General features: G+C 42.5%; 1 protein-coding gene across 3 annotated transcripts in view; it reads right to left on the bottom strand.

The window, feature by feature from the left end:
- Positions 1–13,435, bottom strand: part of rock2a (rho-associated, coiled-coil containing protein kinase 2a) — a 39,909-nt gene that overhangs the window by 12,112 nt on the left and 14,362 nt on the right. For all 3 annotated transcript variants that reach the window (XM_053501624.1, XM_053501623.1, XM_053501625.1), the window contains exons 2-17: positions 7,903–7,984; positions 6,658–6,758; positions 6,003–6,140; positions 5,643–5,903; positions 3,750–3,894; positions 3,493–3,631; positions 3,197–3,288; positions 2,765–2,924; positions 2,596–2,647; positions 2,475–2,486; positions 2,237–2,365; positions 1,829–1,964; positions 1,632–1,723; positions 937–1,183; positions 311–417; positions 67–226 (exon numbers count right to left, since the gene is read on the bottom strand). In XM_053501624.1, coding sequence (XP_053357599.1) covers positions 67–226; positions 311–417; positions 937–1,183; positions 1,632–1,723; positions 1,829–1,964; positions 2,237–2,365; positions 2,475–2,486; positions 2,596–2,647; positions 2,765–2,924; positions 3,197–3,288; positions 3,493–3,631; positions 3,750–3,894; positions 5,643–5,903; positions 6,003–6,140; positions 6,658–6,758; positions 7,903–7,984 — 2,053 coding nt within the window. The remainder of the gene's footprint in view (positions 1–66; positions 227–310; positions 418–936; positions 1,184–1,631; positions 1,724–1,828; positions 1,965–2,236; positions 2,366–2,474; positions 2,487–2,595; positions 2,648–2,764; positions 2,925–3,196; positions 3,289–3,492; positions 3,632–3,749; positions 3,895–5,642; positions 5,904–6,002; positions 6,141–6,657; positions 6,759–7,902; positions 7,985–13,435) is intronic.

Here is a 13,435-nt window from a genome sequence, read left to right as displayed (position 1 = left end):
CACCCTCCCTACACACTCGCACCCTCATAAACAGCATAATGTCTCGGCTAAGCGAACCCCTCGTACCCTTCACCGCCTCGGACTTGGCTCCCTCGATGGACTCGCTGATCTTGTTCTTGTCGGCGAGGCGGGTCTTCGTAGCTTTGTGCGCCGTCTCCTCCTGGTCCAGACTCTGCTGCAGAACCTTCAGCTTGTACGTCATGTCAATCTCCTTATTGCTCTTCTCCTATTGGGGACCAGACAGCAGGGGGCGGGGTTTAAGGATTAGGGCTTGTTTATTAAAAACGGTTTGGGTAGGGGGTTGTGTTACCTTTTCCAAATCGGTGAGTTTCTCCTGCAGCTGTCTCTTCTCAGTCTCGGCTTTGGACAGCGCCTGTCTCGTCTGCTTCACCTCGTCCTCCAGACCCGAGAGACGCGCTGGAGAGGAAAGGAAACGGTACAAACCCAGGAATCACGAGATTTAACATTAAACAATAATACGCTTACCTAAAAACATTAACCGCAAACTACATTTAAAATTCAGTTTTGTTTTAAGTTTTCCCATTAAATTATTTCCAGGATATTATGCTGTTTAATTTAAAAACTTGAGTGTATTAATAAAGAAAAATATTAATTGCATTTATTTTATTTACAATTTTAATATCATGCTTATTTAAATGTTTTTACAAATAGATTTCCTAAGAGATGGATTAACCGCTTACTTCTAAATAACTTAAAACATTTTAATAAATATAGTAGATGTACTAACAAAAATAACAAATAATCAGAATAATATTTAAATGCAATTGAAATAACCCTATCAAACATTTTAAAGGTTTTAATTCAATTCATTTTAAAATATCTTGTATAATATATATTTTTCAGATATTTTCCAAAATATGCTATATAATCAGTCTCTATGTTAACTATTACACACACACACACACACACACACACCCTGCAGGTCGGCGATGGTCTCCGTGCGCTGTGTGTGTTCCCGTTTCTCTGTGTCTAGCGCCGCCTGCAGGCTGATGTGGTCTTTCTCCAGCGTCAGTTTGCTGCTCTCCAGCAGGCAGCATTTATCCTGCAGCTCGCGCAGGTGCGTCTCCAGCTGCTGCAGCTGTTTGCTGCCCTCCGTCTGCGACTTGCGCAGACGAGCCGCCGCTTCCGACTCCGCCCGCAGTAACGCGTTCGCCTCTTCCAGCTGAGGAGACCAAACACACACGGCTACTGCTCGGGACAAAACTCATCCAAAGCACACTGTTCTTTATTCATTTATGACATCAGTATTTTTAATAAAATAGCTTATTGTTCTAATGTTTATTATTTTAATTTTATTATTAATTTTTAATAAATTCATTTGTATTCATCACATTTTTAGTTATTGTTTAGACTTTTATTAATTTTAATCAGTTTTTCTTGTTTTAAAATACATTTATTATAGAATTTTTTTTTTTGAAAAATTGAAAAATGTTTACTGAAGTTTGTGAAAGTTATTATTATATTAAACAATATATAATTTCATATGAATGTTATTATTAATGAATGTATTTATGGACAACATTTCGTAGAAATTATTTTGCTTAATAATATAATTAATCCAACAGTACTGCAGTGTGTGTGTGTGTGTGTGTGTGTGTGTGTGTGTGTACCTGTCTCTGCAGGTGGATGTTCTTCTCATTAGAAATGTGCGTGTTTTGGTTTTTCTTCTTCATCTCCTCGAGCTGATCCCTCAGACTGTTCACTAAAAACACAGCATACACACTGTATGAGCTACAGCTGTGCGTGTGTATGTGCGTGTGTATGTGCGTGTGTGTGTGCGTGTGTGTGTGCGTGTGTGTGTGCGTACCTTCGTTTTCGAGGCAGCGTTTGCGATCCGCCTCGCTCTCTGCCTTTCTGTGGCTCTCGACGCTTTTGTGCTGCAGGAGAGCTTTCTCTCTCTCCAGCTGTCTGAGGGACGACTCCAGAGCTTTCCTACTGCTCATCTACACACACACACACACACACACACACACACACACAGCAATTACAAAAATTCTTTGGTTATAAAATCCAAATTAGACAAGTGCATGTTAATAGAACTAGTTCTTCCACACACACACACACACACACACACACACACACACACACACACACACACAGCAATTACAAAAATTCTTTGGTTATAAAATCCAAATTAGAAAATTGCATGTTAATAGAACTAGTTCTTCCACACACACACACACACACACACACACACACACACACACACACACACCTCTTCCTCGAGCTCTTTGGCGATCTTGTCGAGCCGTGCGCTGCTCGTCCTGTACTTGTGCTCCAGCTCGTCTTTGGCCTGCATCTCGTTATTCAGCTGCTCCTCTAAGGAGTGAAGCTTCTTCTGGAGCTGCACACACACACACACACACACACACACACACACACACACACGATTAGCACAGTGAAGAACTCTCAATCAGACAGAAAAAGCAGTGGTTTATTAATGATCTACTCACCACAACACCGTCCTGCAGCACAAAGACACAAAAACAGGAGCGTTAATACTTCAACCACTCTATACACACATCAGAATTATCCTCCACTGTGTGTGTGTGTGTGTGTGTGTGTGTGTGTTACCTCTTCCTTAACAGAAGTACGCTCTGATGAACTGTTGAAAGCCTTTAACAGTCTGTAGGTGAAACAAAAACACACAATTTGATGAAACACACACTTACAATACGTCGTAAACACGTCATTTTGCGTATGAGATTATTTATTGTTATTATTAATGATAATAAACTCTCACTGGTCTTCTTTGAAATACGTGAATCCGACGAAGGGCAGCTGGTTCCCTACAAAGGCTTTAGGGGTAGGGAACGTCTCCGCGTCGCCCTTGTCGTCCTCAATGTTGTCGAAATTACTGGTATCGATGTCGCTGCTCAGCTCGGGTACGACGGGGGCCGCGGCTGCACCGGGAACGACAACACAAACACTCAGTCGAACACGGAAAGGCTGAACACACCACCTGTGCAGCAGGGATGGGACGAGCCAGGGACGAGCCGATACGATATCAGCACCATACAGCACAAAATTTAGAGCGCGCCACCGGCAGGATTAGGAAGGAACTGCAGCATCTCAAAAAAAATTTTTTAACCAATCGCTGTGCAAAAGAACCGCGATACGTCACCGAAGAGATTTTTTTGTGTGTAGAGGAAACGCATCAGGGCTCAGGACTTACTTTCTCTGATGGTGTCGAAGGTCCACTGGTCGTTTTTGAAGAACGGATGTCTCTTAATCTCTTCCACACCGTTCCGTCCTAAACGCACCTCTCTAAAATAAAAACACACACACGTATGACTGAAGCACTCCAAGTACTGAAGAACACACACTATAAACTACACTCCCAGTTCTCCCCAATGACAGGAAGGAGTCTCCACTGCAACATCTCCTGGAGGACACGGAATCCATAATAAATAAATAAAAAAACACTTAGGAATGTAGGGATGAGAACAATCCCATGATGCCGTTGGTCACCTGTCAGTCAGGAATGCACAGATGATATTTTTGGCCTCTTCTGAGATCTCAACATCATCAGGAAAGTTCAGCGAGTTCTTATGGTCCATGATTTTACTGTAGGTTCCTACCAGGGAGTCGGCGTAAAATGGGGTGTCACCTGTTTCACACACACACACACACACACACACACACACACACACACACACATTTATAAAAGGGCAGTGTGAGAGCGTAACACATTATTTTATTCTCTACTGCCCCACTCCAAAACTCACCTACAAGCATCTCAAAAATAAAGACTCCAACAGACCACCAGTCACACTCGCGCCCGTAGTACCCGTCCCCTCCCTGTGACTTCAGCACCTCGGGGGAGATGTAGTCGGGCGTGCCCACCGCCGTGTCACAGTGCACCATGCCCGTCTGAAAAGCAATCACGACACGCCCCTTTTTATATAATGGATTCTTGGCAACTCCGGCATCAATGCTGGCAAAATCAACAGGCCCGAAAATACCACGGACGTCGGGAGGGAGCAAGACGCTAGAGCTAGACGCTAGTCAGAAGCTCGTACATATAAATGAAGCACTTTAGTCAAAAAAGGTAGCAAAGTTAATCATAAGACTTACAGCATAGCAGGAGGAAATGTTCTGTTCGTTAGAAAAACAGTTTAATACAAATTAACAGGGTGATGTTTAAAAATAAAACATTAGCAATAATTAGAGCTGCACAGGAGTTAGCAAGAACATGCTAGTCAGGGAGTCAGAGCGTTTTTATGCTAATTAGCAGGAAGTTCTTGCTACAGAACAGAGAATTCCCAAGATTCTAACGTGTTTATCATGTTTGTTAGTTTTTATTCAAAATGCTTCAAGAAAATTTCCCAGTCATAGGATAGTTTAATTAACTTTCTACAGCGCCATACTAGCATGCTAACTGGCTATTAAATCCCTTTAACGGGGCTATTTAACAAACGTTACTTGTACTTGTAGCAGAGCATAAAACAGCTCTTTAAAGCAATCACAAGTGGAAAAGTGGATGAAGCGGTTTTAAGTCCCAGTCTCATAGCCACAGTAAAAATCTGATGGGTGCAATTCACAGTGTTGGCAGTAGATGGCGACAAAAGACAAAAAAAAAAATCTCCCTCTGAGCACAGCAATCAGGTCACTCAGAGTTGACTTAAACTCTCTGACCTTTCACCCCAAGCCTGACAGCACTGATTTCTTCCTTTCTTTGTTCTTTTTTTTTTAAGCGTAGACCTGAGCATGGTCCAGATGAAGCTCCTGAAGCCTAACCCCGTGCAACACGTGAAATGTGGACCAGACGGAGCTCAGTGGTTAAGGCATTGGACTAGGGTTCGGAAGATCCCAGGTTCAAACCCCACAACCACCAAGTCGCCACTGTTGGGCCCTTGAGCGCGGCCCTTAACCCTCAACTGCTCAGATGTGTAATGAGATAAAAAAGTAAGTCGCTCTGGACAAGAGCGTCTGCCAAATGCCTAAATGTAAATGTGGACCAGACGGAGCTCGAATGAAACACAGCCAATACAGCGTTGAAATAAAACGCGGTCCAGGAAATGTTTTAGCGGGAATGAAACACAACCAGAACTTAAACGATCTCAGGAATTTGAAACTTCTACAGATTTATCACCCAAACGTAGAGAATGTCTATCTGAAATCGTTCTGTTGCAGTTGTCTCTAGTGACGTGAATCTTCATGACAAAGTCAGTGACTTAAAGATTATATGAAGATGCTCCAACAGGCCGTGGTCTTGTCCAACAGTGCTAAGTGTTATTCATTTGGAACACAGCCCGAGAACATCCGCAGCAGTGCCAGTACGCCTTGTGCCTAATCCTGGCGTGAGAGCCAGTCAGCGAGTCTTTCTTAAAACCATTGACTTCAAAGACACACAGCACCTGCACAGCTACATCAGCACAAAACGATCCCTCCGAGTTGGGCCTGTTTCCAATCTCTCAAAGGATAACTGTTCCCTATTCACCCAAGTGAACTAGAAGTGCACACAAGGGCCTCGTCCCCTCGCTGGTGATGACTCGATGATCATGGCATGATTTGGATCGCAGCCCCTGTGGAGCTTCACCAAGACACCAAGACAGGTCAGTTTTATCCCTACAGTGCACATGGCACACTTCAGACTGATTTGGGACGCGGCCTCTTACCGAGTCCATCTTCATGCAGGTGCCGAAGTCAGCAAGTTTGAGGTGGCCGTTGTGGTCCAGCAGCATGTTGTCGGGCTTCACGTCCCGGTGGATGAAGCCCATGGAGTGGATGGCGTCCAGAGCCATGACTACCTCGGCCGTGTAGAACTTGGCCCACTTCTCAGGAACGTCGTACGTACTGGTGAGGTTGACCAGGTCTCCGCCCGGCATGTACTCCATCACCATGTAGAGGAACCGGTCGTCCTGAAACGCACAGCACAGCTGGAGAGAGAGAGAGAGAGGGGGGGGTGGAAATTCATTAATAGGGTGTTGCAAGTGTATGTGTGTGTGTGTGTGTGTGTGTGTGTGTGTGTATCTGACCTGTACGACCCAGGGGCTGTGTGCGAACGCCATAATGTCTCTCTCCTCCCAGAAAAACGCAGAGTCTGATCGCTTGATCATCTCAAATTTACTCAGCAACTTCAAGGCGTAAACCTTTTGAGATGCTCTGTGTCTCACCTGCGCGCACACACACACACACACACACACACACCCAAAGGCATCTAAATACATCTAAAGAATCTACATTAGGAAACAAATTAGGAACACATATGACTCCTCCCCTGAGAGCCCAGTCGTCCATAGTCTTCATTTGCATACTGATACCCCAGTGGCTGTTATAACTAATGATGCAATAGTTCTTGTTCTAATATTTAAGATGTCTAATATTTAAACCCAATCATGCAAGTATTTATAAATTATATACAACGGATTTACCTCCACACTGACTTCAAACTCAATTTGTTTTACATTTATTTTTTTTATGTATACATGTTTACATTTGAGATGCAAAAATTCTGCAGTTCTTTTATAGACCTACAGGTGGCGCTCCTAACTGTTCACACATTGCAGTGCAATTAGTGAAGTTTTTTTTAGAATTGTAACAAAAGCCCCGAAAAATCGAATCGAGATATTTACAAATTTATGCTACAATTAATAATAAATCAACAATTAAAGTTTTTTTAAGGAATCTTACCAGCTGCACTTCTCCGAACGCTCCCCTGCCGATCACCTTCACCTTGTCGAAATCTTCCGGCTTCATCTGCAGGTCTCTGATATCACCCATTACTGCCTCGTCTACACACACACACACACACACACACACACACACACACACACACTGTTATAGTGCTAAATGTAATTAGAGTGTACTTTCAGTTTTAATGAGACTTGACCGCGCGTCACATCTGCAGTAACTCGTGATGTTTTCGCTGACGCGTAACTGTGTGTATTGAAGATGACACTAGCTAGGCGCTAGCTAGCTAACCTGAGCCTTAATTACAGTAAAACATCTGTCCATGTATCTAAAGTTCCCAGTTGCCTAGCAACGGTGTTCTTGTGAATTTAACTGCTTGTTTACGTTCTGTACTTAATAATCATTTAAAATGAAGTTTTTCTTCCTACAACAGATTGGAGTAAAAATCTAACAAATAAATAAATAAAAAAATCTAATAAATACGGGCAAAAATATGACTCTGTGTGTTTCAGGACTAAATAAATAATTAACTGGAATACATAAACACACACCCGGTTGATTCGCGCTCGGAGCGTTGAGTCATTCTCTCACTGCGGTCCAGAACACTACAGTCGCCATGGCAACCGGGGAAAAGTGGGATGCAGGACGAATGGAGGATTTATGGAAAGTCAACTGAGATACAGACAGACGGGATTCTTCTAAGGACATTTAATACCTTCCTTTTTTCATTCAAGATGGCGATTTATTAAACCCCGCGCTGCTGCACGCTAACAGCTCACGAGTCACAACCAGCATGAGCTACTCGAACCGAAATAAAACCCCAGAGCGCCGCCTACAGGTGTTCCTGCGTGCTGGTGGAGAGATTTCAGTTCTTTATCTACGAAAACGCAATAACATGAAGTCATTTTAATATTAGACATTATTAGACTGCTAAAATAAATAAATAAATAAATAAATAAATAAATAGATAGATAGATAAATAAAAGCCTAAATGATTAAGTGTGAAAAAAATAAATTAAAGAGCAACTATATTCATGATGTTGAACTAAACGGAAGGTTGTTTTTTTCTAAACCAAGTAAATAAATCTCACTTCACTCCTAAAAAGAATAAAATAAAAGGTTTAAACATTGACAAAGATGACCCACATGTATGTGTGTGTGTGTGTGTGTGTGTGTGTGTGTGTGTGTGTGTGTGTGTGTGTGTGTGTGTAGTGGGATCCCGTTACAGCTCACGTTAATACTCACATCGGTTCAAGAAGGTTTCGATGTTCTTGTTTTTGCGTAAGGCGGGGAAGTTGAGGTCCAGCACCAGGGCGTTCATGGCGTCCTGAGAGAGACGGAGAGACAGAAAGAAGACGACGGCGTTTATCCTCACTGACGTTTAACTGGATCATAATGTTTCTGTTACACAAACTGCTGATGTGAAACCCTGAATATTCACCACTTCGGTTTGGGGAGTGGTTTTGTTTTGGTGGTGTTTTTGTGTCTTATCTGACAGTTCTGACCGAGTCCAGGTCCCCGCGTAAAAGCCCGCTCTGGTCCATTTAAACACAACAAAATTCTATTTTTATTTAAAATATTATAATAATAATAATAATAATAAAAGAATGAGGTTTTGGTTACAGAGGCTGAGGTCGGGGTTTAATAAGGCCTTAAACTAATTATTTATGTGACTGGATTGTGTGTGTGTGTGTGTGTGTGTGTGTGTGTGTGTGTGTGTGTGTGTGTGTGTGTGTACACGTGAGGCAAATCACAATCTCGCAAAAAGACAGTGAAACAGGAAGTGATGGAAGCACAGGACTCCATGACACTCTCTGGAGTCTCTAGTGGAATGTGTTACTTCCTGTGTGTGTGTGTGTGTGTGTGTGTGTGTGTGTGTGTGTGTGTGTGTGTGTGTGTGTGTGTTTTTCCGGACAGCTAAAATAGTATGTTAAACACGCAGCATTAGGACAGCAGGTTTGAGTCCTGTAATCAGTGTGACAAAGGGGGAGAGAGAGAGAGAGAGAGAGAGAGAGAGAGAGCGTGTGCGCGCATGTTGTACTGTTTTGCCAGTATGCGTTACCATGGCGATTACGTCTGGTATGTAAACCACAACAGACACAACAGACCTGAGCTCATGTAGTCATGTAGCCTTACAAGTGTTTGAAAGTATTTAACCTCACGCACACACTCTTGCACACACTCTTGCACACACTCACACTAATACACACACATCACACACACGCACACGCGCGCGCACACGCACTCACACTCGCGCGCGCACACACGCTCGCGCACACACACACTCACAAAGGGGTTTGCAGACAGAACTAGAAAGTATCATGGGATCATTTATCACAATATTAATATTCTATCTCAGAGTTGGTCAGACCTCACTGTTCATGTGATAATGCAGAAAGTGTAAAGCCTTTATTAATCATGTACAAAACATGTGATGCGATGTGATGTGATGCAATGTTTTTGCCCCACTGCACCCCCTCTACCCCAGCACCCATTTTAAAATAAATAAATCAGCTGTTAATGGAAAAGGATCTGCTGGAGCTCAGGGCAGATACCCACCCCTGCAGCAGAGCTATAAAAGGCACGACCCAAACACGACGCTTTACACCAGATTCCACGCTTAAAAATAGCAGCTGGAGCGATTACGGGGAGAAAGAGGCAGAGCGGAGGAGAAGGAGAAGGAGGGGACCTATTGGGGGGGGGTGTCCAGGCGCGAGAGAGGAACTCTAAAGCCCCAAATCTAACTCCGTCCAACACCAGCACCGCTCGAACACCACGTTACACCATCGCTGCACCACATTTTGTTCTGGTCTTAATCGTGAAATTGCAAACGACTCCAAGTGCTGGCTTCAGGAAGAGGATTTGGAGATAGGAGTGCTTCAGAAATAACAAAACTCCAACAAAAAACACACACACGTACAAAATAAATAAATACATTTTACAATTCCTTGCTCGCCTTTGTGGAAATGAAACCCCGCATCATCAGATTGAAAGCACCTAATAGAACCAATACAGAATAACTAGCAATGATGAAGAGAATAAGTAATAAAAATGTTTATAATAGTATTTAAAAGCCACACTGAAGAATAAACAAAATCTTAATTAAGTTTGTATTATTACAAAATTTACAACATTTTAAATTTCATTCAATTAGAAGAAGAAAAAAATGATTAAGCGCTATCGCAGTGTATCATTACATAGCGTTGTATCACCCGGCCCTACACGCGAGTGTACGAGCTAGAACCGCGTTGTTGATGCTCGCGGTGAAAATCCCTCAGCAGGTGCGCTAACGAGCAGTGAGACTCCTCCGGGTCGCCGCCGGGCCGCCGGCATGGAAACCTTCCTCATCTGACAAGGTCCCGACAGATCGCTAGCTCTGTTACACCAACGCAGGAGCCGCGCGGGCTTTACAGTCACACGCCTTCATTTAGATTCACACCTAGGACCTAAGACACCTTCATCATCATCATCATGGCCGTTACACATGACACTTAGTATTACACTGTAATATGGCTTTTCTTATTAACGTGAAGGCTTTAAAGCGATGGTGTAGCATGGTCTGTATCGCGTGTAGGAATGTGATTGGTTCAGCTAGTCAACAACAGGTTGGTGGCATATATACTGTACATAGCCATGTATGAAGCCATGAGAGAGCCATGTACTCATAGCCATGTCTAGGAGGGGCTACAGGTAAGTGTTGTTTACCGCTGACGCCGAGAGCGGCCCTGCTGATTGGACGTCGAGGGGCTCGTTCGCAGTTCTCAAGGAGAGGCGGCGGTTTCTTCATTTTCTTTTGTCCTGATTTGGGGTCTGAAATTCCTTAATCGCTAACCGTGAAAAAGCGATGAGTCACTTTTTCAACCGGTTCATTTATTTATAACTTGAAATAGTTGTGTTTTGCTGTGACGCCTCGTGCCACCACCTCTGACTCAAAACACAAACTAAACAGATTTCTGATCTCCAGTTCAAATTTCGGAATAAACACGTCTCTGGCTACGTCATCTGGTTATTTTTTTATTTTTGTTTGCCTAGAAAAAGTCATGCCATCAGTTCAAATAACAGATTAAAATCATTATGAAAATCAGGGACGTCCCTGAGTAATCATTTATCCGTTAATTCTGCTGATTAAAATTCTATGAACGCATAATGAAATGTTTTGCATAATATTTCTCCGTAGCTTGAGTTTCTTTAAGCTGGTACAACAACAAGAGGGAGCACTTGCAGTTCAGGGGATCCACAATATTCTGAATATTGAATAAGGAGATGGTTAAACATTTTTTGCTTAATTAATTTCACTTATAACTGATTCATTGTCCTCGTAGAGACAACTGATTGTCCTCATAGACCTGTTTAAATAAAATATAAATAAAACATTTGCATACATTGTGATTATTCATTTATTCATTCTCTCTGGAGCCTATAACAGGAGACTTTGGGCACAAGGACACACACACACACACTCCCTCACACACTACGGGCAAATTCGGAAATCCAAGTTGGCCTAATCTGCATGTCTAGACTGTGGAAGGAAACTGGAGTACCCAGAGGAAACCCACCGAGCACAGGGAATTAACCCCCTCGACCCTGGAGGTGCTGAGACCGCTGAAACCGTACTTTTCTTACCAAGTTACCTTCAACTAACTTATCATGTGGTTGGACAAACCAACAAACATTGAATCTGCTACTGTATTCAGGGAACTGGACTCGGTAACCTATAGTCCTGCATCAACGCTAATCAGACACTTCCTCATCTGGTAGTCAGTTACAGAATTAAAGCATGACCGTAAGCATCAGCGACTCTATTGTGCTACAGTGGAAGCGAGCAGATAAGATACTCACTTTTTATTTATTTTTTTTAAAGCAAAAGAAGAAGTGCTTTAAGCAGTAAAAGGTGAAATAAATCTCAGAGTAAGAGATTGTGTTCAGTTGCACAACATCATAATTCAAATTCTGTTTCAACACTTGAGGGCGTTCCTGTGATTAACAAAAAAAAAAAATGCATGAATAATTCTTAGTTAGTTTAAAATATTTCACGTTGTCCATCATCACTTATTAAATCTTGAGTGGGTGGAGAAAAAGAATGGACGGATGGACAGAGGATTAAATAATAAAAAATAAAAAAAGAGGGAACAATGTCAAAGCACTTTTCACCTCCACACTTATTCACGGAGTACAGAGTGAGTCACTCACTTACGCGCACGCGCACACACACACACACACAGAGTTACACAATGTGCTAAATCGTCCTACACTCAGACAGGGGTGTTATCACTAATGTCTCATATCCACCATCATTATCCTGCTCTCTCTTACACACACACACACACACACACACACACACACACACACACACTCTGGCTCCTCACTTAAACAGTCCTCATTTCCTCTCATCATATAAATTGTGCAGTATCCTGAGGAGGTTCCGGCATCGAGAAGATTCTTACAGCTCGGTCTACTAGAAAAACATCTGGATCAATAAATGAATAATAAATAATTACCATAATTGGCACGGCGCCAGAATATCTGCAAAGTGGCTACCTTTATTAGCATGCGTACTCTAAAGTGCATTTGTATATCCGGCATTGTACAGATGAATAGATGGGGGGGCCCTCAAATGTCGACACCTAATAAAGGCAGCTACTCGAAATGCTGTTATTTTGTTTTGCTCTACTTTTGACTCGAAAATACAGCAACTCAAATACTACAACTCAAATCACAGCAACATAGTTTGAAACATAAGCATTTTTACATATGCATGTTAGCTTAGATGTTTATTTCCTTCACTAGCCTGTTTTTGCTCACACGGGAAGTTTTTCAATTTGCTCTGACGGATGAACGCGAGCTGTGGTTAATTAGCATGAGGCTTACTCAGCTCTGCCCTGGAGTAGCTCCGCCCACTTTACATGGAAGCTGAAAAACTGCAGTAAAGGACAAGAGAAGTCTAAAAGAATCCGATTAATCAAAAGTTTAGTCTTTTTTCGAAAAGTACTTTAATGTTGACTTGAGTTCGGAGTGAAAATTAGGGTTGATGAGTTTAGTTTCTCTTTAATGGGAAGGGGCGCGAGACAGCGAGGGTGTGTCCAAAGAGTGAGAGAAAGTCGCTGCTTTTCTGTGAGGAGGACGAGAGGGCGAGAGGAGGAACGCTGTGTGTGTGTGTGTGTGTGTGTGTGTGTGTGTGTGTGTGTGTGTGTAAAAATGGACAAGGCCACTATCACAGCACCTTATAAGGCAGTGTTTCTCCCTACTGCTCACACACACACACACACACACACACAATAAGTGAGGGGAATGAGGGGGAAGGGAGATAAAGAAAATGAGGAAAGGAGGAGAGAGAACAGGACAGAAAATCAGGAGTACTGGGGTGGAAGGACAAAGATGGGGCGTAAAGGAAAGAAAAAAATGAAAAAGGGGTAAAGCAAAAGTAGAACGTTAAAAAAGATGAAAGAAGCTATAAAAAGTGAGTAAAAACACAGAAAAGAGAAAAATGACAAGAATGTGGCGATAAAAATAGAGTGAGAGAGAAAAGAAAGGAAAATATAAGGGAAAAAGGAGAAAGAGAAAAGTGTGGAGAGACATCGAAAGAAAGACAAATAGAAAAACAAATATTCTGCAAGAAGGACAGAGAGAATCAGACAGAGAGAATCAGACAGAGAGGAAAAAGTAAAAGAACTGGGAGAAAAAAAGAGCAAGATTCCAAAGAGAGAGAAAGAGAGAGAAAGAGAGAGAGAGAGAGAACGGGGGAAACTGGTGGGTGGACGTAAGGATTTGAAACACTAGG

The sequence above is a fragment of the Clarias gariepinus genome, chromosome 8 (genome assembly GCF_024256425.1).
Source record: "Clarias gariepinus isolate MV-2021 ecotype Netherlands chromosome 8, CGAR_prim_01v2, whole genome shotgun sequence".
NCBI classification, from domain to species: domain Eukaryota; kingdom Metazoa; phylum Chordata; class Actinopteri; order Siluriformes; family Clariidae; genus Clarias; species Clarias gariepinus.
Note: the sequence above shows the minus strand (reverse complement) of the source record. Positions and strands in the feature narration are given on the sequence as shown.